The 26,303-nt window shown below is 44.0% G+C and overlaps 1 protein-coding gene across 7 annotated transcripts in view; it reads left to right on the plus strand.

The window, feature by feature from the left end:
* WWC2 (WW and C2 domain containing 2) overlaps positions 1–26,303 on the plus strand; it is a 214,451-nt gene that overhangs the window by 80,381 nt on the left and 107,767 nt on the right. For all 7 annotated transcript variants that reach the window (XM_073341736.2, XM_073341738.2, XM_073341739.2 and 4 more), the window contains 3 exons: positions 19,202–19,405; positions 21,167–21,243; positions 25,208–25,287. In XM_073341736.2, the coding sequence (XP_073197837.1) occupies positions 19,202–19,405; positions 21,167–21,243; positions 25,208–25,287 (361 nt within the window). The remainder of the gene's footprint in view (positions 1–19,201; positions 19,406–21,166; positions 21,244–25,207; positions 25,288–26,303) is intronic.

The following is a 26,303-nucleotide window of genomic DNA, read 5'->3' on the forward strand; positions in this document are numbered from 1 at the left end:
CCCGCTTCTCGCCTCCTGACGGCCCCCCCGGGGCTCCTGCCCCATCCAACTCCCCTGGACCCCCTCCCCGACTGCCACCCGCCGCCCCATCCAACCCCCCCTCTCCTTCCTGACTGCCCCCTGGGACCCCTGCCCCCATTCAACCCCCCTATTTCCCGCCCTCTGACTGCCCTGATTCCTATCCACACCCCCGCCCCCTGACCCACCACCCTGAACTCCCCTGCCCTCTGTCCAACCCCCGTGCCACCCAGCTGAGCTAGACATGCCAGCGCGCAGCACAGAGCACTGGCTCAGGCCGCGGCTCTGCAGCTGCGCTGCCTGGCAAGAGCTCGCAGCCTCGCTGCCCAGAGCATTGCGCCGGGGGCGCAGTGAGCTGAGGCTGCGGGGTAGAAGGAACAGCAAGGGAGAGGCCAGGGGCTAGCCGGCCAGGCAGGAGGGTCCCCTTTGACCTAGAGGGAGGTGCCGGTCTCCGTACTACCGGCACCGTTTGCCCTGCCACCAGTCATCCTCTTGGCGCAGATCTCAGCCACCTGCTCCTTGTGGGAATGCTCCCCATCACGTCTCCGGCACTGGTCCCCTCAATACCGGCACCGATCCTCTTGCTCATGTATCCAGTGGCGACGGTCAGCAGCAGACTCAGGCATCGACAACCCCACCATGGTCACCAGAAGGGGATTCCTCCGGCACAGGAGGGCAGTTCAGTCCCTCACCCAGACTCCACTGGCGCGATTGGGCCCCCAAGGCCACGTCAACATCGACAGCAACGCTTTGGCAGCATGAGCAGTGGCCAGTGCAGTGGCCTTATTGGAGCGCATGGGGAGTGCTGGTCATGGTGATGCCCCCTTCACACGGCTCATCTGCCACCACCTTGGAGCAACAGTTGGCGGCACTGACGGCACCAGACTTGAAGCATGAGGCATGCTCGGAGGTCGAGGCAGAGGAGACTGCACACACCCTTAAACCTCCCCCCCTCACAGGGGAAGATGCCCCAGGCCTCCCCTGGCGGTACAGTCTTCATCTTCATCCCCGGGCGAGGCAGTTACCGGACCCTCCAGGGCCAGCCCGCTGGACAATTTTAAAGAACACCAGGCCTTGCTTTGATGAGTGGTTGAGAACTTGGGCCTTGAGGTGGAGGAGATGGCCGAGCAGGTGGACATCTTGTTCAGCGTCCTCTCAGCCTCTACCCCTGTCTATGTTGCACTACCAGTGCACGATGGAGTCCTCAAAATTGCCAGGGCCCTCTGGTAAACCCTATCGTCCATCCCTCCCACCTCCAAAAGGGCCGAAAAGAAGTACTTTGTCCCTGCCAAACGGTTTGAGTATCTTTATACCCGCCCTCCCTCAGGCTCACTGGTTGTCTCTGCGGCCAATGAAAAAGACAAGCAGGGGGCACTCCAGCTCAACTCCCAGAAACAAAGAGGGCAAAAGACTGGACTTGTTTGGGAGGAAAATTTATTCAGCAGCCAGCCTGCAATTCCGGGTGGCGAACCATCAGGCCTTCCTAGGCAGATACAATTTTAACTTATGGGATTCCCTCTGTAAGTTCAAGGAGTCCTTCCCACAGCGTTTAGCCCAAGAATTCAGTACCCCTGGTGCAGCACCATGGCAACTAGGTGCTCCCTCCAAATGGCGTGGGATGTGGCTGACTCGGCAGCTAGGGTGGTCGTGTTGATGGTGGTTATGAGGTGCAGCTCCTGGCTTCAGACTGCCAGCCTCTCCCAAGGGATGCAGACCTCGATCCAGGACCTCCCATTCGATGGGAATAGTATTTTTTCAGAACAGACTGATGCAAAGCTGCATGGGTTAAAGGACACTCTACTGGACCTTTCGGTAGCCTGCTGCGGCTACCTCTCTTGCCTGACCTGCTGTCCCAGAACCACGGCAGTCTGCTGCACCCAAACCCAGCAGCATTGCATTTGACTGCATGGCTGAATGTGGTCGAGCAGGAATGCTTGGTCTGGGTTCAACAGGTCTTGTTGGGTAGCAGAAAGCCCTCTACCAGAGCGACTTACTTAACCAAGTGGAAAAGGTTCATGTGCTGGGCTTCAGAATGACATATTCGGGCTGACCAGGCCTTGCTGCAGATGATCCTGGATTATTTTCTGCACCTCAAGCTCCAGGGCTTGTCCCGGTCATCGATCAGGGTCCATCTGGCTGCTATTTTGGCTTTCCACCCTCTGTTCCAAGGTAGGTCGATCTTCATTCACAACATGACGGCTTGGTTTTTGAAAGGTCTGGAGCATCTCTACCCTCACGTCCAGGACCCTCTCCCGCCCTGGGACTTGAACTTTGTGCTGTCGAGGCTCATGGGGTCTCCCTTTGAACATCTGGCTTGCTGCTCTCTTCTCCTTCTCTCCTGGAAGATCTTGTTCCTGGTTGTGATAACGTCTGCCCACAGGGTGTCTTGAGATCAGGGTGCTTACTTCAGAACTGCCCTGTACGGTATCCTACAAGGATACAGTCCAGCTGCAGCCTCATCCAGTGTTCCTCCCAAGGTAGTTTCCCAGTTTCATACTGGCCAGAACATACACTTACCCATCTTCTTCCAGAAGCCTCATACATTGGAAGATGAATGCAGGCTGCACGCCCTGGACGTCAGGAGGGTACTGGCCTTCTGTGTTGGCAGGACAAAGCCATTTCGTAAGTCAACATAGATGTTTGTTGCGGTGGTTGACAGGATGAAGATCACCCAGTGTCTGCTCAAAGGATTTCGTCCCGGATCACAGCCTGCATCCGCTACTGCTATGAGCTGGCAAAAGTGCCTTCACCAGCAGTAGTCATGGTGCACTCAACTAGAGTGCAAGTCTCATCAGCAGCCTTCCTGGCTCAGGTGCTGAGCCAAGAAATCTGTAGAGCTGGTACCTGGTCATCTGTCCACATGTTTACGTCCCATTATGCACTTACCTGGCAGGCCAGCAACGATGCTGGCTTCAGCAGAGCAGTGCTGCACACCGCAAGACCATGAACTCCGAGCCCACCTCCATCAAAACTACTTGTGAGTCACCTAGAGTGGAATCGACATGAGCAAGCATTCAAAGAAGGAAAAACGGTTACCTACCTTTTCACAACCGCAGTTCTTTGAGATATGTTGCTCATGTCCATTCTATTAGCTGACCTCCTTCCCCTCTGTTGGAGTTGTCAGCAAGTAGGACCTGAGAGGGCATAGGGCCGGCAGTACTTGATATACGTATGCATGAGCACAGCACTCAAGGGGGCGCCACTGCTGATAGATAGATAACTGTTTATTTTTCCTCCTCTGATCTAGATATAAAAGCGGTGCTGTCTGCATTAATAGCCTAGAAATAGCAAAAGCTAAGATGTTAATAAAAAGTTAAACCCTGAAATGTTGTTGTTTCAAATCCTGATTGTCCTTCTCCACTCTTTTTTTTTTGGATGTGGTGGGTGGGAGAGGAGTTTGATGTGGGTGGGTGAGGTTCTGTGGCATGCAAAGTGCAGGAGGTCAGACTAGATGATCATGATAGTCCCTTCTGGCCTTAAAGTCTGAGTCCCTTCTGGCCTTAAAGTCTGTTTCCAGATGCTGGCGCAACAGTTTCCCCAAGCCTGTTGTTCTAAAATCCTTCTGTTCCGACTGCAATCAGGTTGGAGCTAGTGGCTGAAAATCTTCCTGGATTTAGTTTGGATCTTTTTTTAGTTAATTTTTTATCCTTGTATACCAGCCCCTGGGATGAATCAGCTGAAGGAGAAGCCCCTGGGGAGAAGGTGTGCTGTGAGTGGGCAGTTTTTGTTGAACTTTTGTGGCCAGACTGGAGGCTTGTTGTTTTCAGCTTCTGTTACCCTGGAAGAGCTGGCACTCAGTTTGGCTGGGAGGGTTAAATCACTTTCACCAAAAAGTGAAATTGAGGCAGTGACTGTATAACTATGGGATGAGTTAAGAGATCTATGATGTCAGATGAAATAAAGCTTCCCCCTGTCACTGATTCAGTATTTGAGCAAGAGCAACTGCAGAGAGAAAACATCTATTGGTGGTTGTTCCAGAGCACGCCCCTCTTTGGCATGATCCTGCCGTCACTTTGCCTCCGTTTCCGTTGGTCTCTGATGGTTCTCTGTGTCTTCAGCATAGCTTGGTTGACGAGGTAGCTTAGTCAGAGGACTAAGTTACAAAAATCTACACCTTCCGGGGTAATCAAAGTCTAAAGGAAAACACCAATACCAATCTTTTGCCCTAGGCCCATGCTGAGCTCAGCCCTTCCTCTGAGGTTCTGTCCTGTTGCACACAAGTCTTGGGTCCCTCTCTTCCTGGGCTCAACTCCCAATCCTCTTGGCCTCTGGTCAGTCCCTTCTCCCTCTTCTTAACAGCCGGTGTTGCCGCAGCCCCTCACTGTCCTGAAAGAGGACAGGCCACCCTGTTACAGTTATAAAGTAATATACTAGAGTGACTTAATCTTCAGGTGACATTTTTTCTCCTAGGTGACCTGTATAATCCCATGAGTCTGTACTTTTCTCTTGGTATTCATGTTCCCCTGAAACAACAATCTAGCATCTCTTTGGTATTTTTTTCTGGGAGCCCTAAAAATCTCTCATCTCCCAGCTACACGCCTTCCCTCCCATCCCTCCTCCATGCCTGATTGCTATATCGTTGGCCAAGGAGAGCTGCAAGTGATTCACGCTGGAGCAAGTCAACAGTGCTACTTGAGTCTACCAGGGGAGATGCTGAACATTTATTGCTTCCATAGCATTGCTGTCCCTGGAATAAAAATGTCCAACTCTCTCCTGGTTCATAGAATCATAGAATATCAGGGTTAGGAGGGACCTCAGGAGGTCATCTTGTCCAACCCCCTGCTCAAAGCAGGACCAATCCTCAATTTTTGCCCCATCCCTAAATGGCCCCCTCAAGGATTGAACTCACAACCCTGGGTTTAGCAGGCCAATGCTCAAACCACTGAGCTATCCCTCCCCCGTTCTGGTTCTGGTAGGTTGTAAGGTTTTAGTATTATTTATTTTATAGAAGTATGATCTACTGAAGATAAGGTAATTTCCTTTTGTTAAAGACTTTTTTTTTTAAACCAAGACTTGGCAGAGTTACTTTGTAGCAAACAAGAACATAAACGGCTGAAATGAACTCATGAAAAATTGAAATACCTCATGTCCTATGAGGCATTTTGTTTCCCATGCACATGTAATGTGTTGTACTGAAGGTTTTCTGTTTTCCTTCTGGTTACAACTTTCTTCAAGGGCAGTTTAATATAATTTAAAAAAATCCTAGTGTGTTGGCACTGAATTATTATTTGGCCCAAATTCTTATCCCAAGTTAAGTGTTTTGAACCTTGACTGCGGTTGGCCATGAATCCTGGTGTCCCCACTTTGGCATTAGCACTAAAAGTTATAGTAAGAAACAAAACTGTCCATAAGAGGTATAATAATTCTAGTGCTCAGGAATTTTCTTGGGCAAAATGTGGCATCTTGCTGTTTGTGTAATTCTCCCAGTAGAAGCCATAAGTGTTGGTTTTTCATTTTATAGAATTTCCTGGAAGTATCTCACAGATCTTGAAAATTGGAGGAAGTAAGATTCCCCAGTTGTTCTTGTTTTTAAATAAATAAAAACCTCCAGTGACGGGGATTCTACAGCCTCCCTAGGAAGCCTATTCCAGACTTAGCCCTGGTCTACACTGGATTTACATCAGTATAGCTATGTCTCTCAGGGGTGTGGAAAAACCACACCTTTGAGACATAGCTACATCGATCTAACCCCCAGTGTATACAATGCTGGATGGACAGAACAATTCTCCCTTTGACCTAGCTACTGCCTCTTGGAGAGGTGGATTACCTATGCTGACAGAGAAGCCCTCCTGTTGGCATGGGTACTGTCTGCACTGACGTGCTACAGCTGTGCAGCTGCAGTGGTGCAGGTGCTCTGCAGTAGCGTTTTAAGTGCAGGCACATCCTTAACTACTCTTAAAATAAGTTTTTCCTACTATCTAACCTAAATCTCCCTTGCTGCAGAATAAGCCCATTGTGTCTTGTCCTACCTTCAGTGGACCTGTAAAATAGTTGATAACTGTCCTCCTTATAATAGGTCTTAACATATTTAGAGATTGTCTTAGTCTTCTCTTAAGACTAATTATACCCAGTTTTTAACCTTTCTTCATAGGTCAGGTTTTCTAAACCTTTTGTCATGTTTGTTGCTGTCCTCTGAAGTCTCCAGTTTGTCTACGTCTGGTCCCCACACTGTGGGGCGTGCCCCTGTAGGGGGGTGCGGAGGAACATTCGAGGGGGCGTGGTGGGGTCTGGGCCAGCCCCCGGGGGGTGGTGAGGAAAGGAAGCACTACCTAGCCCTGCTCTGCCCTCAGCTTCACTTTGGCCATGCCCTCGGCTGCAGCACCAGCCCTGACCTTGACCCCTTTCTCCCTGCCGCAGCTCCAGCTCCAGCTCTGGCTCCTGGCCGAAGCTCCTGGCTGTGGCTCTGCTTCCCGGGAAGCGCAGACCGGATAAGGGTGGGACCATTGGTCTACATCTTTCTTAAAGTCTGGTGCTCAAAACTTGAAACAATACTCTAACTGAGGCCTCACTAGTGCCGAGTAGAGCAGCACCATTTCCTCCAATGTCTTACATGGGACAGTCCTGTTAGTATTCCCCAGAACATGAGCCTTTTTCACAACGATTTGACATTGTTGACTCTTATTCCATATGTGATCATTATAATCCCTGAATCTTTTCAACAATATTAACCATCTAGACAGTTATTCCCCGTTCTATAGCTGTGCATCTGATTTTTCCTTCCTAACTGATGTACTTTTGCACTTGTCTTCAAATCTCCTCCCCCGGCCCTTCTGCAGACTAAACAAGCCCCGTTCCCTTAGCTTCTCCTCGTAAGTCATGTGCCCCAGCCCCATGATCATTTTTGTTGCCCTCCGCTGGACTTTCTCCACTTTGTCTACATACTTTCTGTAGTGGTGGGCCCAAAACTGGACTCACTACTCCAGATGTGGCTTCACCAGTGCCGAATAGAGGGGAATAATCACTTCCCTCAATCTGCTGGCAATGCTCCTACTAATGCAGTCCAATATGCCGTGAGTCTTCTTGGCAACAAGGGCACACTGCTGACTCTCATCCAGCTTCTCATCCACTGTAATCCCCAGGTCCTTTTTGCAGAACTGCTGCTTAGCCAGTTGGTCCCCAGCCTGTAGCAGTCCCCAGCACTTGTCCTTGTTGAACCTCATCAGATTTCTTTTGGACCAATCCTCCAATTTGTCTAGGTCCCTACCCTCCAGCGTATCTACCTCTTTCCCTCTCCCCCTCCCCCCAACTTAGTGTCATTTGAGACTGCAATCCATCCCCATCCAGATCATTAATAAAGATGTTGAACAAAACTGGCCCAGGACCGACCCCTGGGGCACTCCGCTTGATACCGGCTGCCAACTAGACATTGAGCCGTTGATCGCTACCTGTTGAGCCTGACAATCTAGCCAGATTTCTATCCACCTTATAGCCCATTCATCCAGCCCATACTTTTTTTTAACTTGCAGGCCATATGAAACGCTTTGCTAAAGTCAAGATATATCATGTCCACGGCTTTCCCCATATTCACAGAGCCAGTTATCTCATCATAGAGAGCAATCAGGTTGGTCAGGCATGACTTTCCCTTGGTGAATCCATGTTGACTGTTCCTGATCACCTTCCTTTCCTCCAAGTGCTTCAAAATGGTTTCCTTGAGGACCTGCTCCATGACTTTTCAGGGACTGAGGTCAAGATTGTTTGTCAAGGTTGTTTTGAATTTTGTTTTGAATCTTGAGTGTTTGCAGATGACACCAATATGGGAGTGGTTGCAATTTTATAAGCGTGCTCTCCACTCCATTATCTCAGTTATGAATGAAATATTGAATACTACCAGATCCAGAACAGATCCCTGTATGACCCCACTAGATATATCCTCCCAGTTTGACCAAGAATTGTTGATAACTACTCTTGAATTTATGGTCTTGAAACCAGTTATGCACCCACCATATAATAATTTAATCTAGACCGTGTTTCCCTAGTTTGCATATGAGAATGTAAAAAGCCTTACTAAAATCAAGATATGTAACATCTACTGCTTTCCTCCCCATTCACTAGGTTGGCCAATAACCATGTCAAAAAGAAATTAGGTTGGTTTGGCATGATTTGTTCTTGACAAATCTATTCTGGCTATTATCACAGTATTATCCTCTAGCTGCTTACAAATTGATTATTTGTTTGCTCCGGTATCTTTTCAGGTATCAGATTTGAGCTGACTTGTCTATAATTCCATGGGTCATCTTTGTTTCCCTTTTTAAGGATAGGTACTATATTTGCCCTTCTTCAGTCATCTGGGACCTCACCTGCTCTCCATGAGTTCTCGAAGATGATTGCTAACTGTTCTGAGATTGCTTCAGCTAGTTCCTTTAAATAACCTAGAATTAATTTCTTGAGGCACTACAGACTTGCTTTAACTACTACTTTTCCTATTATGGCTTGCATTCCTTCCCCCTTGTTGTTAATATCAATTGTGTTAGGCATCTAATCAGCTGTAGTCTATTTAATGAAGACTGAAGCAAAATAGGCATTCAGTACCTCAGGCTTCTTTGTCATCCAGTAATAGCAAAATCCCCTCCTTGTGCACCAAAGATAAAGTTGAGGAACTGGTATCTAGCCCACCAGAGTCAGATCTCAGCCATTTACCTTCCAGGAGTCCAGAATGTTACAGCTGATATGCTCATCAGGCACTTCTCCCAGGGCTACTAATAGGATTTGAATGTTCAAATACTTTGTGGGATATTCCAGAGGTGTGAACTTCCTGCTGCTGGATGTGGCAAATAGGTCCACCTCTGGAAGTGCTGCCTATTCTGCTCAAGAGGAGCCTCTCTTTTTGGGAGATGCCTTTCTCTTTCCTTGGACAAAGGGCCTGCCCTACTAATTTCTTCCAACACCACTCATTATAAGAGTGATGAATAAGAACCCTGACCTCAACCGCCTGATATCCTCTTAATACTTACCTGGCCGAGGTAAGCTTATATCTTTACCTGCTTCACCGGTGTGTCCAACAAGTGCTCAAGTTTCTGACCGCCCCCTATCTCCTCTCCCAGGACACAGGTAATGTCCTTCACCCCAATTTAGGGGTCCTTTGTTTCCGAGCATGGCTCATAGATGGTTCATGGGATTAGACTCCACCTGCTTTACAGGAATACAGGTATTACTAAACAGTAGAAGGGAGCCAACTTCAATTATTTACTTTCAGAAATAGAAAAGGTTTAATCACTTTTATCACCATCACCGCCTTGTGCATGAATCTTCTCCGTTTAGAGACATCTTGGATTATCTGATGGATTTTTTTAAAAAAAATCTGGTTTATCAATTAGCTCTATTAAGGTTCATCTAGTTGCAATATCAGCATTTCATTTCCCACTAGAGAGGTTTTTTCTTTGCTCCCCCTATGTCCTTGAGATTTATTAAGGGTCTGAATAATTTTTACCACCAGGTTAAGGATCCTATTTGACTCTTGATGGCAGCCTACTACTTAAATGTCTTTATGGGACCTCCATTTGAAACTATGGTGACCTGCTCCTTATTTCACTTACCTATGTAGATGACCTTTCTAGTAGCTATCACCTCAGTCCGCAGGGTTGGAGAAATTGGAGCATTGATGATAGACCCCCACTTCCCCCCAATTCCAGAGTGTGAGATATGAGGAGCTGCTACATGGGCTTCAGTAAGTACCTTTTCTAAACATTTTTTGGTCCATGCCATCCGTTTTAGTGCAGTACTTGGTTCTGCTGTACTGTCTTGGACTTGGACTTGATTCTGAAACTGCCTCTTTTCTGGGAGGATATTTCTCGGGAGTCACCTGAAGTGGAGCACCCCAGGGACGCGACTTGAAGAAGAAGAAGAAGAAGAAAAGGTTGCTCACCTGGTGCAGTAACTGTGGTACTTGGAGAGAGATCCCTATGAGTGCTCCTCTACCTGCCCTCTTTCTCCTCTGCTTTGGACTGTTTTTGTTGCACATACAGATAGAAAAGGAACTGAGGGTGGTTCTCCAGCACAGCGCTGTATACCTTCAGAGCACGGCATGAGGCTGTATAGAGCATATGAGTGGGCCAAATGGACGCTGCTAATGGAAAATGTCTGATCAAGGACTTGAGGGGCACATGCACACCTGGAGTGGAGCACCTACAGGGTCGTGCAAGTCTAAGAACCACAGTTCCTGTACAAGGTGAGTGACCTTTTTTCTTTTCTATTCATCCTTAGCAACATGTCCACGTTACCACAATTTACCCGTGGCTCCACTGGTGATTCCTTTTTTATTTTGGGGGGTCATTAAATAGCTCCTGATTGAGCTGTATTGGTCTCTTACTATTCTTCCTAGCTTTCCTTTGCATTGGGATAGTTGGTAGTTGAGCATTTTAATATTGTCTGAGAAATGGCTCCCTCTCCTGAACTCCTTTTTCTGTTAGATTTTCTTCCTGTAGGACCTTACCTGCCAGTTCTGAGTTTGCTAAAGTCTACTTATTTGATGTCCATTGTCCTTATTCTGCTGTTCTCACTCCTTCCTTTCCTTAGAACCATCAAATTTGTCATTTTATGATCACTTTCACCCAAACTGCCTTCCATCTTCAGATTTGTTAGCAATTCCTTCCTGTTAGTCAGAATCAAGTCTAAAATCGCTTTTCCCTAGTTACTTCCTCCACCTTTTGGAACAAGAAATTATCCCCAATACATTCTATGAACTTATTGGAGATTTTTTTGGGTTTTCCATATTGTTTTTCCAACAGGTGTCCGGCTAGTTCAAGTCTCCCATTATTACCTCGTCTTGTGTTTTTAGATATTTCTGTTTTGTTCTAGAAATACCTGATCCTCCTCCACCACCTCCTGATTTGGTGGTTTTTAGCAGACCCCCTACCATGATGCTGCGCCTATCTATCTTCCCCTCCCCTTCTCCCCCATCATCACCACCTTTTATCTTTACCCAATGACTTTCAGCTGATCTGCCTCTCACCTCTTTTTGGACCTCAGAACAATAGTATATATTGATGTATAGTGCAACACTTGCTTCCTTTTTTCCCCTATCTGTCTCCTTCCTGAATAAGCAGTACCCCTCTACACCAGTAATCCAGGCATGTGAATTGTTCCACCAAGTCTCTGTAATGCCCACTATGTCTTAATTTGGTTTGTGTATTAGGACTTCCAGTTCTTACTGTTTGTTCTGCATACTCCTTACATTAGTGTATGCACTGCTAAGATGTTGAGTAAATTCCTCCACTCATTGTCCTCTTGTTGGTCCAATGACACTGTTGTAACTTTACTTACATGCGTGCACACACGTCTCCAACTTCTAGCTCTTAAGTCTTCTTTTTTATACCTGCTGGTGGGCTTTGGTCACCTGCCAGAGGGATGGATGAGCCTCCTCAATCTTCCCATAATGTCACTGATGTGGGCTCCAGGCAGGCAGCACACCTCTCAGGACATCAGTCAAGTCGATAGATGGATGCCTCTTTTCCCCCTAGAAGGGATTCTGCAACACTAGCATCCTACATTCCCTCCTCTTATGTGTGGTGAATGTGATACCCTCTCACCCTTGAGGGTAGGTGGCTCCCCTTTCTCCAGTCTGCTCCTTATTGCCTGTTGCCCGTACTGCATGCTGATTCTGGACCTTGAAAGATGGGTCTCTGGTGATACAGAAAGTGTTGATATGAAAAGGTAATGACAAGGTATTTTTTTAAGTTGTGGGGATTAAAGTTCTCTTCAGTAGAACAGATCCTTCCCCAGATGTGCTGGATTCCCTTCCATTCTCTGCCAATACGTCTTCATGCTGAGCTGGAGGAATAGCCTGTAATGGTAAGAGTATAGTTCACTATCCATACTCATTAAGTGCTTGTCTCTGACACAGCCAACAAGATTGCTGTTTGTGGTGGAGTGTCTTATGATATAGACTCTTATTCACTGGAAGCTGGACTGAAACCCCCAAACTCATTTCACATAAGCTATTGAACAGCTATTGGATGGAAATGCATTTTTTTGTTGTGCTGGGCTGAATTTCAACTAGTGACTTGGAGAGAAAAGGTTCCATATGCCATTACCACTTCTGAGCAATCCAACCCATTAGTGGCATACCTTTAACTGTCTTGATAAAATTCCCATGTAAAACTTTAAGAACCGGAAGTCAGGTATGACAAAACCAATTCTCATTCAAACAAAAACCTTAGAAGGGCATTGTGGGTCATCTTAGTGTGAAATTCGCTTTGAAAAAAATGAACCCTTAATTTTGAATGTCCCGTGAACATTAGAAAGTATGAAAAAGCAGAGTAAGTCACCCAAATGATCACTGCTTCTAGAACTTTAGCATTACATTATCAGGAAAGGGCAATAAACTTTGTTCTGTCTATGACTCCCATGTAGAAACTGGTAAACTGTTAGATCAGTAATGTGGCTCTGAATTTTCACGTAAACATACATTTAGCAATGTAACTTCACATAAATATATTTCTTTATCAAATGAGTTGTTTTTCACTCCTTTCTAAAAAGCCATATAGTGAAAACTAGCCTTTATTTCGAAAAACATCTGTTGAGGGGATTTTAAATCCTTATCTACACATGAAGGCTATTCTGGGATAGCTTTGAGTGGAGTAACTATTTCTGAATAAAATCACATTTATAGTGAAATAGAGTTTCCACTCTAGAATAGCAGTGCTGGCCAATTTCCCTGTGTAAATAAGTATCTAGTCCCTTAATCCTGAAGTCACAGAAGGGACCATATTAACAACTTTCCAGGAGGCAGAGGGGTGCTTATGAATGCACATATTCTAAAATAAGCTCACATAACCATAATATTAATTTGTATATGCAGTTTTGAGAGGCAAAAAGAAATTGCTTTATTAAGTTTGTCAGCAATAAAAATCTGCCACTGATCAGCTTTGTCCTTGCCCTGCAGTCACAAGGACGGGGTAGGCTACATTTTTTTAGGACTCTGTAGGCTACAACTGGCCTTGAGGCCACATATTGAGCAATCCTTACTTAAACCTACAGAGCAAGTACCTACAATATGCTTGAAGACAAGACCTTCCAATCTTGTAAAATTATTCTCCATTGTTACTAGTCACTCTTAAAATACAACTACATCATTGTATCCTTTCAAAATCCAACACTACTGCATTTATCTTATTTGATCGCTGACCCATTCAAATCCTGTTCTGCATCTTCCTTCACAAGAATCATAGAATATCAGGGTTGGAAGGGACCTCAGGAGGTCATCTAGTCCAACCTGCTGCTCAAAGGAGGACCAATCCCCAACTAAATCATCCCAGCCAGGCCTTTGTCAAGCCTCACCTTAAAAACTTCTAAGAAAGGAGATTCCACCACCTCCCTAGGTAACGCATTCCAGTGTTTCACCACCCTCCTAGTGAAAAAGTTTTTCCTAATATCCAACCTAAACCTCCCCCACTGCAACTTGAGACCACTAGTCCTCATTCTGTCATCTGCTACCACTGAGAACAGTCTAGATCCATCCTCTTTGGAACCCCCTTTCAGGTAGTTGAAAGCAACTATCAAATCCCCCCTCATTTTTCTTTTCAGCAGACTAAACAATCCCAGTTCCCTCAGCCTCTCTTCATAAGTCATGTGTTCCAGTCCCCTGATCATTTTTGTTGCCTTCTGCTGGACGTTTTCCAATTTTTCCACATCCTTCTTGTAGTGTGGGGCCCAAAACTGGACACAGTACTCCAGATGAGGCCTCACCAATGTCGAATAGAGGGGAACTATCACGTCCCTCGATCTGCTGGCAATGCCCCTACTTATACATCCCAAAATGCCATTGGCCTTCTTGGCAACAAGGGCATACTGTTGACTCCTATCCAGCTTCTCGTCCACTGTAACCCCTAGGTCGTTTTCTGCAGAACTGCTGCCTAGCCATTCGGTCCCTAGTCTGTAGCAGTGCATGGGATTCTTCCATCCTAAGTGCAGGACTCTGCACTGGTCCTTGTTGAACCACATCAGATTTCTTTTGGCCCAATCCTCTAATTTGTCTAGGACTCTCTGTATCTCTACCCTTCAGCGTATCTACCTCTCTTCCCAGTTTAGTGTCATCTGCGAAATTGCTGAGGGTGCAATCCACACCATCCTCCAGATCATTGATGAAGATATTGAACAAAACCAGCCCCAGGACCGACCCCTAGGGCACTCCACTTGATACTGGTTGCCAACTAGACATGGAGCCATTGATCACTACCCGTTGAGCCCGACAATCTAGCCAGATTTCTATCCACCTTATAGTCCATTTATCTAGCCCATACTTCTTTAACTTGCTGGCAAGAATACTGTGGGAGACCGTGTTAAAAGCTTTGCTAAAGTCAAGGAATAACATGTCCACTGCTTTCCCCTCATCCACAGAGCCAGTTATCTCGTCATAGAAGGCAATTAGATTAGTCAGGCATGACTTTCTCTTGGTGAATCCATGCTGACTGTTCCTGATCACTTTCCTCTTCTCTAAGTGCTTCAGAATTGATTCCTTGAGGACTTGCTCCATGATTTTTCCAAGGACTGAGGTGAGGCTGACTGGCCTGTAGTTCCCCAGATCTTCCTCCTTCCCTTTTTTAAAGATAGGCACTACATTAGCCTTTTTCCAGTCGTCCGGGACCTCCCCAGATTGCCATGAGTTTTCAAAGATAATGGCCAATGGCTGCAGTCACATCCACCAACTCCTTTAGCACTCTCGGATGCAGCGCATCCGGCCACATGGACTTGTGCTCGTCCAGGTTTTCAAAATAGTCCCGAACCACTTCTTTCTCCACAGAGGGCTGATCACCTCCTCCTCATGCTGTGGTGCCCAGTGCAGTAGTCTGGGAGCTGACCTTGTTTGTGAAGACAGAGGCAAAAAAAGCATTGAGTACATTAGCTTTTCCCACATCCTCTGTCACTAGGTTGCCTCTCTCCTTCAGTAAGGGGCCCACACTTTCCTTGACTTTCTTCTTGTTGCTAACATACTGGAAGAAACCCTTTTTGTTACTCTTGACATCTCTGGCTAGCTGCAACTCCAGGTATGATTTGGCCTTCCTGATTTCATTCCTGCATGCCCGAGTAACATTTTTATACTCTTCCCTGGTCATTTGTCCAATCTTCCACTTCTTGTAAGCTTCTTTTTTGAGTTTAAGATCAGCAAGGATTTTACTGTTAAGCCAAGCTGATCGCCTGCCATATTTACTATTCTTTCTACACATCGGGATGGTTTGTCCCTGTAACCTCAATAAGGATTCTTTAAAATACAGCCAGCTCTCCTGGACTCCTTTCCCCCTCATGTTATTCTCCCAGGGGATCCTGCCCATCAGTTCCTGAGGGAGTCAAAATCTGCTTTTCTGAAGTTCAGGGTCCGTATTCTGAAGGAACACCTCTGAAAACGCAGCACTCGGTATTTTGTGTAAATAGCTGTGGAGGTGTTTTAAAGCACAATAGCAATAATAAATGTACTGGTTGGGACATGTGTTGCCCATTTGAGGGTAAAAACGTGTTGATTGGCTTCTTTGTGTGTGTCGGCTGTCTCTGTGGAAAAGAGCAGGTGACTGTAAACATGGATTTTGTGTGTGTGTAGCTAAAGTTAGTTTAGAGACAGTTTCCGTGTTGAGCTTGTTGGAAAGCCAACTGTGAATGAAGCTGCCCTGCTTTAATCTTTTATGTACTGCACTTAAGTTTTATATGATGGGTCCTCTCTCTCCCTATGCTTGTGTGATATATACTTTTCCAGTAGAAGTGCACTACACTGTCATGTATCTGTATTTGGAGAAAAGTCACCAACATTATATTCTCAAACCTCTCATTAATTGGGCATCTTGTTGTTTTTGTGAATTTATTTAATGAACTGTCTTATTTTTCTGCCTCCCAGGTATGCCTAATGTTAGCACCAAAAAAGACTTTGAAATTTGAAAGACTGTCAAGTATTATTGGTAATTATTATCACCAGGGATCTTGCCTTGGAACAGAAGAAGCTTAAGGTCCTTTACACTAAAAACTTCAGTCAGTACAAATTACTTTGGTGTACAGCTGCTGAAGTCCGTGTATCACTCAGGCATCTGTGCACGATGCTTGCGTCAGCACTGCACCTACTCATCAGGAGTGCTTCTACTGATGCAAGGTACGGTACACCATGATTAGGTATCCCTATGTGCCATGCGCCACTGTCCAGTGATACCTTTGGGGAAATTTTCACAGTGTGTTGTGGGGTTGAAATGGCTGGTGGGATTGCATCATAATGTCATTTTTGAGATGATGAGCAGTGTCTGCAGAACTTTCAAATGTGAAAGGTCTCGTTCCTGGATCTGTGTGCCAAGCTCGCCCCAGCCCTTCAATGCATGATACTAGAATGACAGCGGAGAAGCGTGTTGTGATTGCACTCTAAAATCTTGCAAAGCCATATTGCTTCTGGTCTGCGGGAAGTCATTTTGGAGTTGGAAAATCCACAGTGGGAGCCATTGCCAGGCAAGTGTGTAGGGCTATTAATTATCTCTGCCTATGGAGGGCTGAGACTCTCGACAATATACCAGATACTCTGGATGGATTTGCATCACGGTCTCTGTTTTGGCACCAGCCCACCTCGCCATAGAGTATATCAACAGAAAGGGCTATTCTTTGATTATGCAAGTGCTGGTGGATCACTGGGGATGCTTCACCAGTATCGATGAGGGCTGGTCAGGGAAGATGCATGAAGCTCACATCTTTAAGAAGGCAGGAATGTTCAGAAAGGTGTGGGTACAGACATTCTTTCCTGACTGGAAACGCCAATTGTGATTCTGCGGGACCCCGCCTACCCCTTGGTCCCCTGGCTTGTGAAGCTGTAAACTGGCCACCTTGATAGCACCAAGGAAAGATCCAACTACTGGGTCAACAGGTGCAAAATGAATGTGCTTTTGATAGATTGAATGGACACTGGTGATGGTGTTCACTCACTAGTTGGGATCTCAGTGATTATTCTCAGTGATATCCCAGTGATTATTGCTGCTTGTTGTGTTTTGAATAATATCTGTGAGGCAAAGGGGGAAAAGCTGCCTCCAGGTTGGAGGACAGAGGTGGAGCGGCATTTAAAGTCAGAGTAAGTGGTTGCAGGAGGCTTTGAAAGAACACTTTAACGGTCAGCCACAATAGTGTTCTGTAGGCCGGGAGCTTTGGGTGTTGCTCAGAATTGAGTAGTGTTTGCTGTACGCTTATAAATGCAGGTGTTGTCCTGAAGCCATTAACTATGTGGGGTGTGCCGTATGTACATTTAAAAGTACTGTTTGCTTTAAGTACCGCTATGCATTCTGCAGTATGTATTGAGAAGTAATAAAGATGATTTTATTCTCCAAAAATAGAACATTGCCTGTGGTTTTTTGCCTATTGTTTTTCTGCCCTGCTTTTCCCACTCAATGCAATATAAATTAACAGCATGGAACTTTAAAACTGGAAAGTCAGTAAACGTTTCTGTCCATTTCAGTGCACACACGTAGTTTGTTATGGCTACACGTACACCAGCAATGGTTCTCACAGGTTAATATATGTGAAACTGTGGTTCTCCTTGCTGTTCCTAGCATAGAGTGATGGGGTAATTATGTGCCCTGTGATGTCACATGGTATGTTGGAGGGTGTTGGTAGGTAGCAGTGACCATGGAGTTCTTCAAGGGCTGCACAGGGTGGAAGTCTGGGATTTTTGGACCTGTAGGTCAACCTGCCTTTGGGTTTGCAGCCTGAGGGGACCTGAAGGTGGCAAAGTAGGAAAATGTCTTTAGTGAGGGGCATGGTAATATCAGGAAGTGGAGTGAAACAGGACACTTGCTTATAATAGAGCAGTTTGTATTCTGTGGGATTAATGTTTTTGAAGTGATCAACATTTATTATTGAATATTCCCTTTTGTCATTTGATATGGAGTTATTGTACCTTTGTCATTTGATATGGAGTTATTGTACCTTTAACTGATAAATCTTTAGCTGATAAAACTTTAATTTTGAAGTGAGCCAAGAGTTTTAATGATTTTCTTGTATGTATAATGGAATTGCAGTGTTTAGGTTTCAGATTGGATAGCTTTGCCATGGGGAAGAGAACATCAGCTTTCCTCTCCTTTATTATTATAACTTGGTGCAAGCTAACATGGCATTAAGCAGCCAGGAAGTGCTAAAGTTAAGGTTGAAAATGCTGCTGTAATTCTGCCCCCTTACATATCTGCATTAAGGCAATCTTATATCATGTGAATCACACTTCTTTCTTGCAATATAATAACCTTTCTACAATCTTGCCTCTCAAAGCCCATGTAAGTATGACTTTAAAGAGTGTTTACCTTGTGCATTTAACAGCATTTTTTGTAGTCAGGTTCACTTTTTCCCATGTTGTTTGTGTGGATAAACATTCCTCCATTAGATTGCTAATGGCAGAAAAAACACAAATACACATTAAGAAAAATAATTTAACATTTTACTCAGCAGAGGTGGGGAGAAAACCCTTTTAAAACATTAGGAAAATGTGATTGTAAAACCACAAAAAAAATGGTAGAGGGACCCCAGAACAGGTGTAATGCTGGTGCCTGAAAGTGCTTTTAATTAACTTTTTTGAAATAAACTAGATTTCAAGTGGTCTGTGCTCCTTTAAGGGCTTTATATGGACCCAGTTATTTATAACAGAACCTTAGCTGTAATTCAGGTGGAAGGCTTTTCCTAAAACGTCAAGGTATTTTATCAGTTCAGAAGACAATGCCAACTGTTTAGAAACTTTTAGAATGTATACTACTATATTACCTACTGTGCATTAGTTGCTCATTTTGAAGTTGATCTGTTAAACAATATTTAATACACCCTAAAATAATGAAGAAATGCTTTTATAAAAATAAACTACTCCACATGCATACTAGTCAAAGCTTAGTTGTCATTTTAAGTTAACAAGGTAATAAAATGAACTCTTTAAAAAAAGAGAAAAAAAAAAAAAAAGCATGTAGTACCAAAGCTGCAACATTGGATCCCTTTTAATTTCTTTGAGACAGCTAAACCAACTGAAGAAACTGTGGAGTATCCAGGCTATTTATACTGGCTTCCCAGCTTCTTCCTCCTGACTTATCTTTTTGTGGAGGGACTAGCCCTACCGTCTAGACTTAAACTAGAACTCTGAATTACAAATAAAACCAAAATTGTAGACACACCAAAAGTGACTAGCACACTGAAGTCTATTCACTTGGCAAATTTAATTCATTTAACTAAGCTGAAGCTTTTAAAACTATATATTTTTAAGAAACCACACAGATAGAAGATCCCCGAAAACAATGGAGGCAAGAACAAGAGCGAATGCTAAAAGACTATCTCATGGTAGCGCAGGATGCGCTCAGTACCCAGAAGGAGTTGTACCAGGTGAAAGAACAGAGATTGGCACTTGCCCTGGATGAGTATGTACGTCTGAATGATGCCTACAAAGAAAAATCAAGCTCTCGTACAAGCTGTAAGTACATTAGAAATGTGTACGCTGTAACTCCTTTGATCGTGTTCTGTAATGGCTCTTGTTCTGCAATTCAAGATTAGTCCTCAGTGTTTTGGGCCCCTGGCTGTTTTTCTGACAGCCTTTCCACTTTTTGCTCCTCAAGGCAACTGTGTTCTGCTGCAGAAAGCTCTGGTCTGTCCAATGCAGTTGAACTCCTGCAGAAATTTGGGCCAGGCATTTGGCTCTGGAATCTGTTCCTTCACATGGTTTGCTGGAATCTAGATTAGGTGGGTTGGTGTTCTAAGGATACAGGATCACTTGTTCCTTTTTGGCATGCAGCCACCAGGTACTCAGTATGTAAACAGGTGGCAATGATAGATGGAGCAGTAGATTTCACTGCTTGCTGTTGGTAACAGTTTATTTTAATTTTTGCAAAAAATGTGCCGATATAAGGCATGGGGCTCAATAAAAATAAGTGAGATCATTTTGGTTTAAATCCTCAGAACAAAGGAGGGAACCTGGTGGCCAGTATAGTGTTTTTGAGAGATCTGTGTTTGGGTTGGTTGACCAAATATCTTACTCTAGGGTGGGTAGTGTTTAAAAAGCAGCAAACTCAACTCCTGAAGAGAAGAGTAGGGGGTCTCGGGCTGTAGGGTTGCCAGGCATCCAGTTTTCGACCGGAATGTTAGAAGTCTGGTTGGCCACCCACAGCAGGCTCTGTGCGGCTCCCATGAAGCTGCCGGCATCTCCCTCTGGCTCCTAAGTGTAGGGGCAGCCAGGGAGGAACCACGGCCAATGGGAACTGCAGTGGCGACGCCTGTATGCAGGGGCAGCATGCAGAGCTGCCTGGCCATGCCCCTGCCTAGGAGCAAGAGGGAGATACCTGCAGCTTTTTGGGAGCTGCCTGAGGTAAATGCCACCCAGAACCTGAACCCCCTCTGGTGCCCCAACCCCCTGCCCCAGCCCTGAGCCCCCCCTGCACCCTAAATCCCTCATCCCACACCCCCAGCCCAGAGCCCCTTCCTGCACCCTTAACCCCTCATTTCTGGCCCCCACTGAGGGGGGCCAAAACGCCCAGCCCAAAGCCCATACCCCCTCCCACACCCTGGCCCCATCCTGGAGCCTCCTCCCACACTCCAACCCCCTCAGCCCCAGCCAGGAGCCCCCTCCTGCACCCCAGAGCCTGCACCCCCACCCCCATCATCCCAACCCTGTGCCCCAGCCCGGGGAAAATGAGTGAGTGAGGGTGGGGGAGAGCGAAGAACAGAGGGAGTGGGAATGGAGTGAGTGGGGGGTGGGGCCTTGGGGAAGGGTGGGGCAAGGGTATTCAGTTTTCTGCAAATAGAAAGTGGGCAACCCTAGTCTCAGCCAGCTGAATAAACCCATCTTCCAGAAAACCTATTTGTTGTGAGAGCTCCTTGAGCTCTGAAGATTCCCTCCCCAACAAAGTGTGCTGCCCAGCTAGAAGATTGGTGGCCAGGTGTTGAAAGCAGGGGGAAATGAGGACTTGCCTTGGGTTCCATCCTAGAGGAAGAGTTTCTCCTCCCTTAAATTTTTGAACTCACCCAAATGATGTTAGCAAAAGTAGACGAAAATGTGTTGAGAATTCATTAATTATTGTCACACAGAGATGCTGACTGTACTGTAATAAGAGGTACACCTTAAAAAATGAATATCTATTTTATCTGCACTATTACGTTAACCTCACAGTTTTGGCGCTAAATGAACTCTTCAAGATTTAATGGTTGAAAGTAGTTAAATTTTTTTTTTTTTTTAAATAAGTATTCTCAGGCTCCTCATCCAGCACAAAATATGACCCTGACATTCTGAAGGCGGAAATCTCCACTACAAGATTAAGGGTAAGAATACTTAATTTAGTTCTACTGGAATTCTGCTCATAAGGTTCGTGACTGCAGTGTGCTGAGCTTGGGCTAGCAGAGATTCAGATTGAGGTCTTTTGCACCCAGACATTGAAACCACCCAGCATTCTGGCTAAATGCTACTCAAGCATTTAATTAAACTGTTAGCCAAATCATCCTAAAAATCAATCCAATTAATTTTTAAAGGGAACACACTTAACTTTGAGAAATATATTCATTGGTTTAAATATGCCTCATAATTTATTTCACCTAGAAAATAATTCAGTAATTGATTGATTCCTTTTTAAAGGCGAAAGCTGGGAAAGGAGAGGGAAAAATCCTTTAAAAGTGCCTAGTATGTGGAGCAACACCCAGTGCTTAATTTAAAATGAGATCCTTTTATTTCTAAAATCAACTTTGGGGCTCTCACAGCAGAATTGGTTTTAAAGTTGTAATGACCAGGATAATTTGGGACTTGTTTTAATCTGCAGATACAAAGTAGTGAACATAAGTGTGCTTCTGTACACAACTACTAAAAGATTTCTGCATATTATAGGCATTGGATTTGGTTATCTTTTTAATAATATGAAAAATAAATAGTTTGATTTATATTTTACACTCTCATGAATTAACCTTAAATAAGGGGGAAATGGTATAGAATAAATTTAAAATCTAAGTAGGAGGAGGGAGTTCCGTTATGTGAACTGTGGCAAACACTGCATTTTGGACAATTTGCGTTGTCCATTTGGTACTGAATTTTTTCTCTTGTCAAAACTTGGTGCTTGAATCGGTGCTAAGGATACATAGTTCTGTATGCATAGAATTTACACAAGGGGTGCCAGTTATAGAGCTTTCAGTGTCCCCTGCTGGACAATTCCCAGCATTTACAGCAGCCCCAAAGTTATGTCTCCTCTTTATATGTAGTCAAAATCACAATTTAGTGTTATCAACAGCCAATATTTGGAAAAATTATGACATCACGTTTAACTTATTTTTTCACATTAACATTTAACACACACACCATACTGCAGTAAATTTGCTTCCCAGATCATGCGCACCCTTCCCACTCTTCTACCAGGTTCATTATTGCCAGTTACTTAATTTTTAGGGAGTGGCTGGCCAGCAGATTACAGAACATATTTCAGCAGCAAGTTTCAGGAACCCTTGAAGAGGTGGGAGCCCTCTGGGAAGAGGGATTTAAGCCTGTAGGAGAGTCTGACAGGACAACAAGGCCAGGGTTGGGAGAAGAACAAGAGCTTCTAAAATAAATATGATGGGGAGGGCAAATGATTGCCTCTACATGTGGATGGCTCCCTTTAGGAATGGCTAAGGCATTTAACCATATTTATTTCCAGAAAACTGGCAGAAAGCTAATGTTTGTACCAATATTTAAAAAGGGTAAACAGGATGACCTGGGTAATTATAGGTCTGTCGGTCTGATGATTCCAAGCAAGATAATGGAGCAGCTGATACGGGACTGGATTAATAGAGAATTAGAGGAGGGTAACATAATTATATGTCAGTCACCATGGGAAAACAGATCTGTCAAACTAATGTGAGATCTTTTTTGATGTGAACACAGGTTTGGTTGATAAAGGTAATAGTGTTGATGTAATGTACTTGGACTTCTGTGAGGTGTTTGACTTGTACTGCATGACATTTTTGAGTAAAAAAAAAAACCTTTGATATAAAATTTACATGGCACACATTAAATGGAGTAAAAGCTGGCTGACTGATAGGTCTCAAAATGTAATTGTAACAAAACCCATAGTTAATCATCAAAATTATATTAAAAGTAACTAGAAATTTTGACACAACCAAGTTTTTACCATTTTCTCCTGGCAAAGAAGCGAACCCCACTACTTTTGTCTACCACCACTTTCCCAGTACCCTTCTTGTGACTTACATCGGTCTAATCTCACATTGTAAATTCCTTGGAGTAAGGGCCTTGTCTTTTTCATTTTCCTTGTAAAGCAGCAACTCTACCTGTGGTACCATATATAAAGAATAGACAATGGTGGTATAGAAAGACTATATCTGCATTAGTTTAGGATGTCTGTGCTACTTACTTCAGAGTAGCAGCCGTATTAGTCTGTATTCGCAAAAAGAAAAGGAGTACTTGTGGCACCTTAGAGACTAACCAATTTATTTGAGCATAAGCTTTCGTGAGCTACAGCTCACTTCATTGGATGCATCCGAAAGCTTATGCTCAAATAAATTGGTTAGTCTCTAAGGTGCCACAAGTACTCCTTTTCTTTTTGTGCTACTTATGAGTGCTAAAGCCATGATTTATAAAGGTCATTCTAACTTAATGAGTGCCAAAAAACCTTAATATGAAACCATCCTGTATTCTATTTGCCCTGATACAAAGCCCATTGCAATAAATGGAAAGAATTGATTTTCATGAGTTTTGAATCAGACTCTATTTGCTACACTTCACAGAAAAGAAAATTAAGGCTGTTTTGAGGGGCAAAAAATGTAATGGGTTTTTTTTTTTATATTGCTTATGATTCAACTATATGGTTCATAGTAGATGAAGAAGAGAAATGTTATTGAATACAGTTTTTGAAAGCTTTAAAAGTTACATAAATAACACATAAATACAAAATAATGTTGTAATTTTAAATATCCTCTATCTCATGACTTTCCAGGGCTGGGAGCAAGTGCTGTGTGTTTCACTGGAAAGGGGAGAAGCTCCATTTTCCAAATGAGACAGCACTGATTTCTAGCCCTTCTGATTTGTATATTGAACCTTAAACTGGTCACTGGTGCAAGACTGAATATTGTATATCCTGGGCTTCTGGCAAATGTAATATTGAAGCTTAAAGTCCATCATGGCAGGGGAAGGTAGGAAATATTTGGCAGGGTTTTCATTTTCAAATAACAATTTTTTAAAAAGTTAAAAGTAGTCCCAAGGCAGATTGGCTAGTGTGCAGAGTGGAAGTAAGGCTGTCAGAGGTGTCATAAGTGCAATTTATCACAAGACTCCACAATTTCATGTGGGTATTACTGCCACAATGACATCTGTAATGTGTTAAGTAATTATTACTTACTTTAAAGGGACACTGTCCCATAGCTGGCCTCCACAGTTAAGTTTAGTTTATTTGAAAAGTTTTGACATGACATTTAAAAACCGTTCCAACAGAGCTTTTTGTTGTCACTGACAGACATTTTTGGATGGCACATCCCAATCTGTCTGTATTTGAAATAGCAACATTAGGGTGAAAAAATAGGAATATTCCTTTAATCCCCATTGGACTGAGGAGATTTTTTTTTTTTTTTGGTTAGAGTAGGAAAAGTGTTCTCCTCAAATGTTCCTCCTAAATAAATATAGTTGGTGTGTATGCGTTTGTAGCCAAAACAGACCAGCCTTGTGATTGAGAATCTAGAAACTGATTTGTTTAGAAACAAAAGTGAAATTGACTATTCTGTTCTTGTTTCCAGGCTGAGTGAAATGCAAAAAGTAAACAAACAGCCTAAACAGACAAGCCAACATACTAGTTTTATAAAAAGGAACAGTTCATGAGGAGACTAGGAACACTTTCTCTTCTGACTCTATTGAAATATAACCAGCTGAGAGCTTCTTGGAATGACCAAGTGAAAATATTATAATAGAAAACTTAAAAAAATCTGACTGGCTCTCTAAAATAGTTACCATGCATGCTTAACTGGAGAAAAGTAAATTACATTTTAAAATTCTCTCAGGTTTAGTAACCTAGTGTCAATGCTAATAAGAAATGTGTTTTAATCTGATGTTGTCCCTTTAACACAGAGGTAAATTGCACACAGACATCAAGAGGATAACAGAATGCCTTTTTTTTATATAACTGCTAAAAAGCATCACACACAGCAATTTACCTTTTTTTCTTATCTAATGTAGAGTCTGTATTAATTGTTGGAAACCATGTGTTACACTATTTAAAAAGAGGAATTTTCTAATTCTTGCTTTGATTTCACACAAAAGGTTAAGAAGCTGAAGAGGGAGCTCTTTCATATGAAGCAAGAACTGCTCTATAAAGAACAGGGCTTTGAAACATTGCAACAGTAAGTATAAGAAAATAATTGAAATTAACTTAAATAATTCATTCTACTTGTTAGGCTAAACCGAATACAATTATGATTGCACAGATTTGCAGTGAAAAGACTAGGAATAAGAAAATGGCTGGAAAGAATCCACCAAAAATAAACTGTTTCCAAAGGGCTAAAGCTTTTTTTATTAGGCTCCAGAGAATCGATAGAAACCATAAACCTGCTTTGGGAGTAAAAAAAAAAAAATCAGTAAAACAAGTTCCATCGCATATATAACTTGCCCATTACACCAGAGAGTGTTGGAAGAGGGTGGGAAGGAGGCTTTGTCGTAAGTCCCATAAGAAGTGCAGTTAGATCCTGGCTGCCCCTTCAGCTGGAATGGAGAGAGAGGTCTGCTACTATAAGGAGGTATGAACAGTGCACAGCAGAGAAAAGATCAAAATGAGTTGCAGTTTTGGGAGTTAAGGGAGATCTCGCCTTTTTAAACTGATCACTCTTGAGCCCTGCACCATGAATCTTCTCAGGCTTGATCTACACTACAGAGTTTGGTTGCTGTAAGGCAGCTTACGTTGACCTAATTATGTCAGCGTCTCCACTATAGTGCTGCTTCCACTGAAGTAAGCGGCCCACTGCACCGACATAACTCCACCTCCACGAGAGGTATAGTGCTTATGTCGATGTAGTTAGGGCAACACTGTGTCTCTGTAGACATGGGGTTACTTATATCGGCTGTTATATTGGGCACTGGCAGCCTGAGCTGTCAGGGAGTGTAGGCTCACTCCTCCTGCTGCCGCCTCCCAGTGAGGGATTGCAGGGGTCGGAAGCTGGGGGATCTCCAGCTGTGAGGCCCCTGCCGGAGTCTAAACATGAAATTATAGTAGCCAGGAAACAGACAAAAATGGCAATTTCGCTGCTGCTAGGCTTCCTGCTGTGAAATTGCAGCCTGCTCCGGCTCACAGATATGAACCCGGTACCCTGCTGACAGCTCGGGCTGTCAGGTTGGGGTATCCCAGTGGTGAGCCTAACAGCTG

Source organism: Lepidochelys kempii, chromosome 4, assembly GCF_965140285.1.
Source record: "Lepidochelys kempii isolate rLepKem1 chromosome 4, rLepKem1.hap1, whole genome shotgun sequence".
In the NCBI taxonomy this organism is placed as follows: Eukaryota; Metazoa; Chordata; order Testudines; family Cheloniidae; genus Lepidochelys; species Lepidochelys kempii.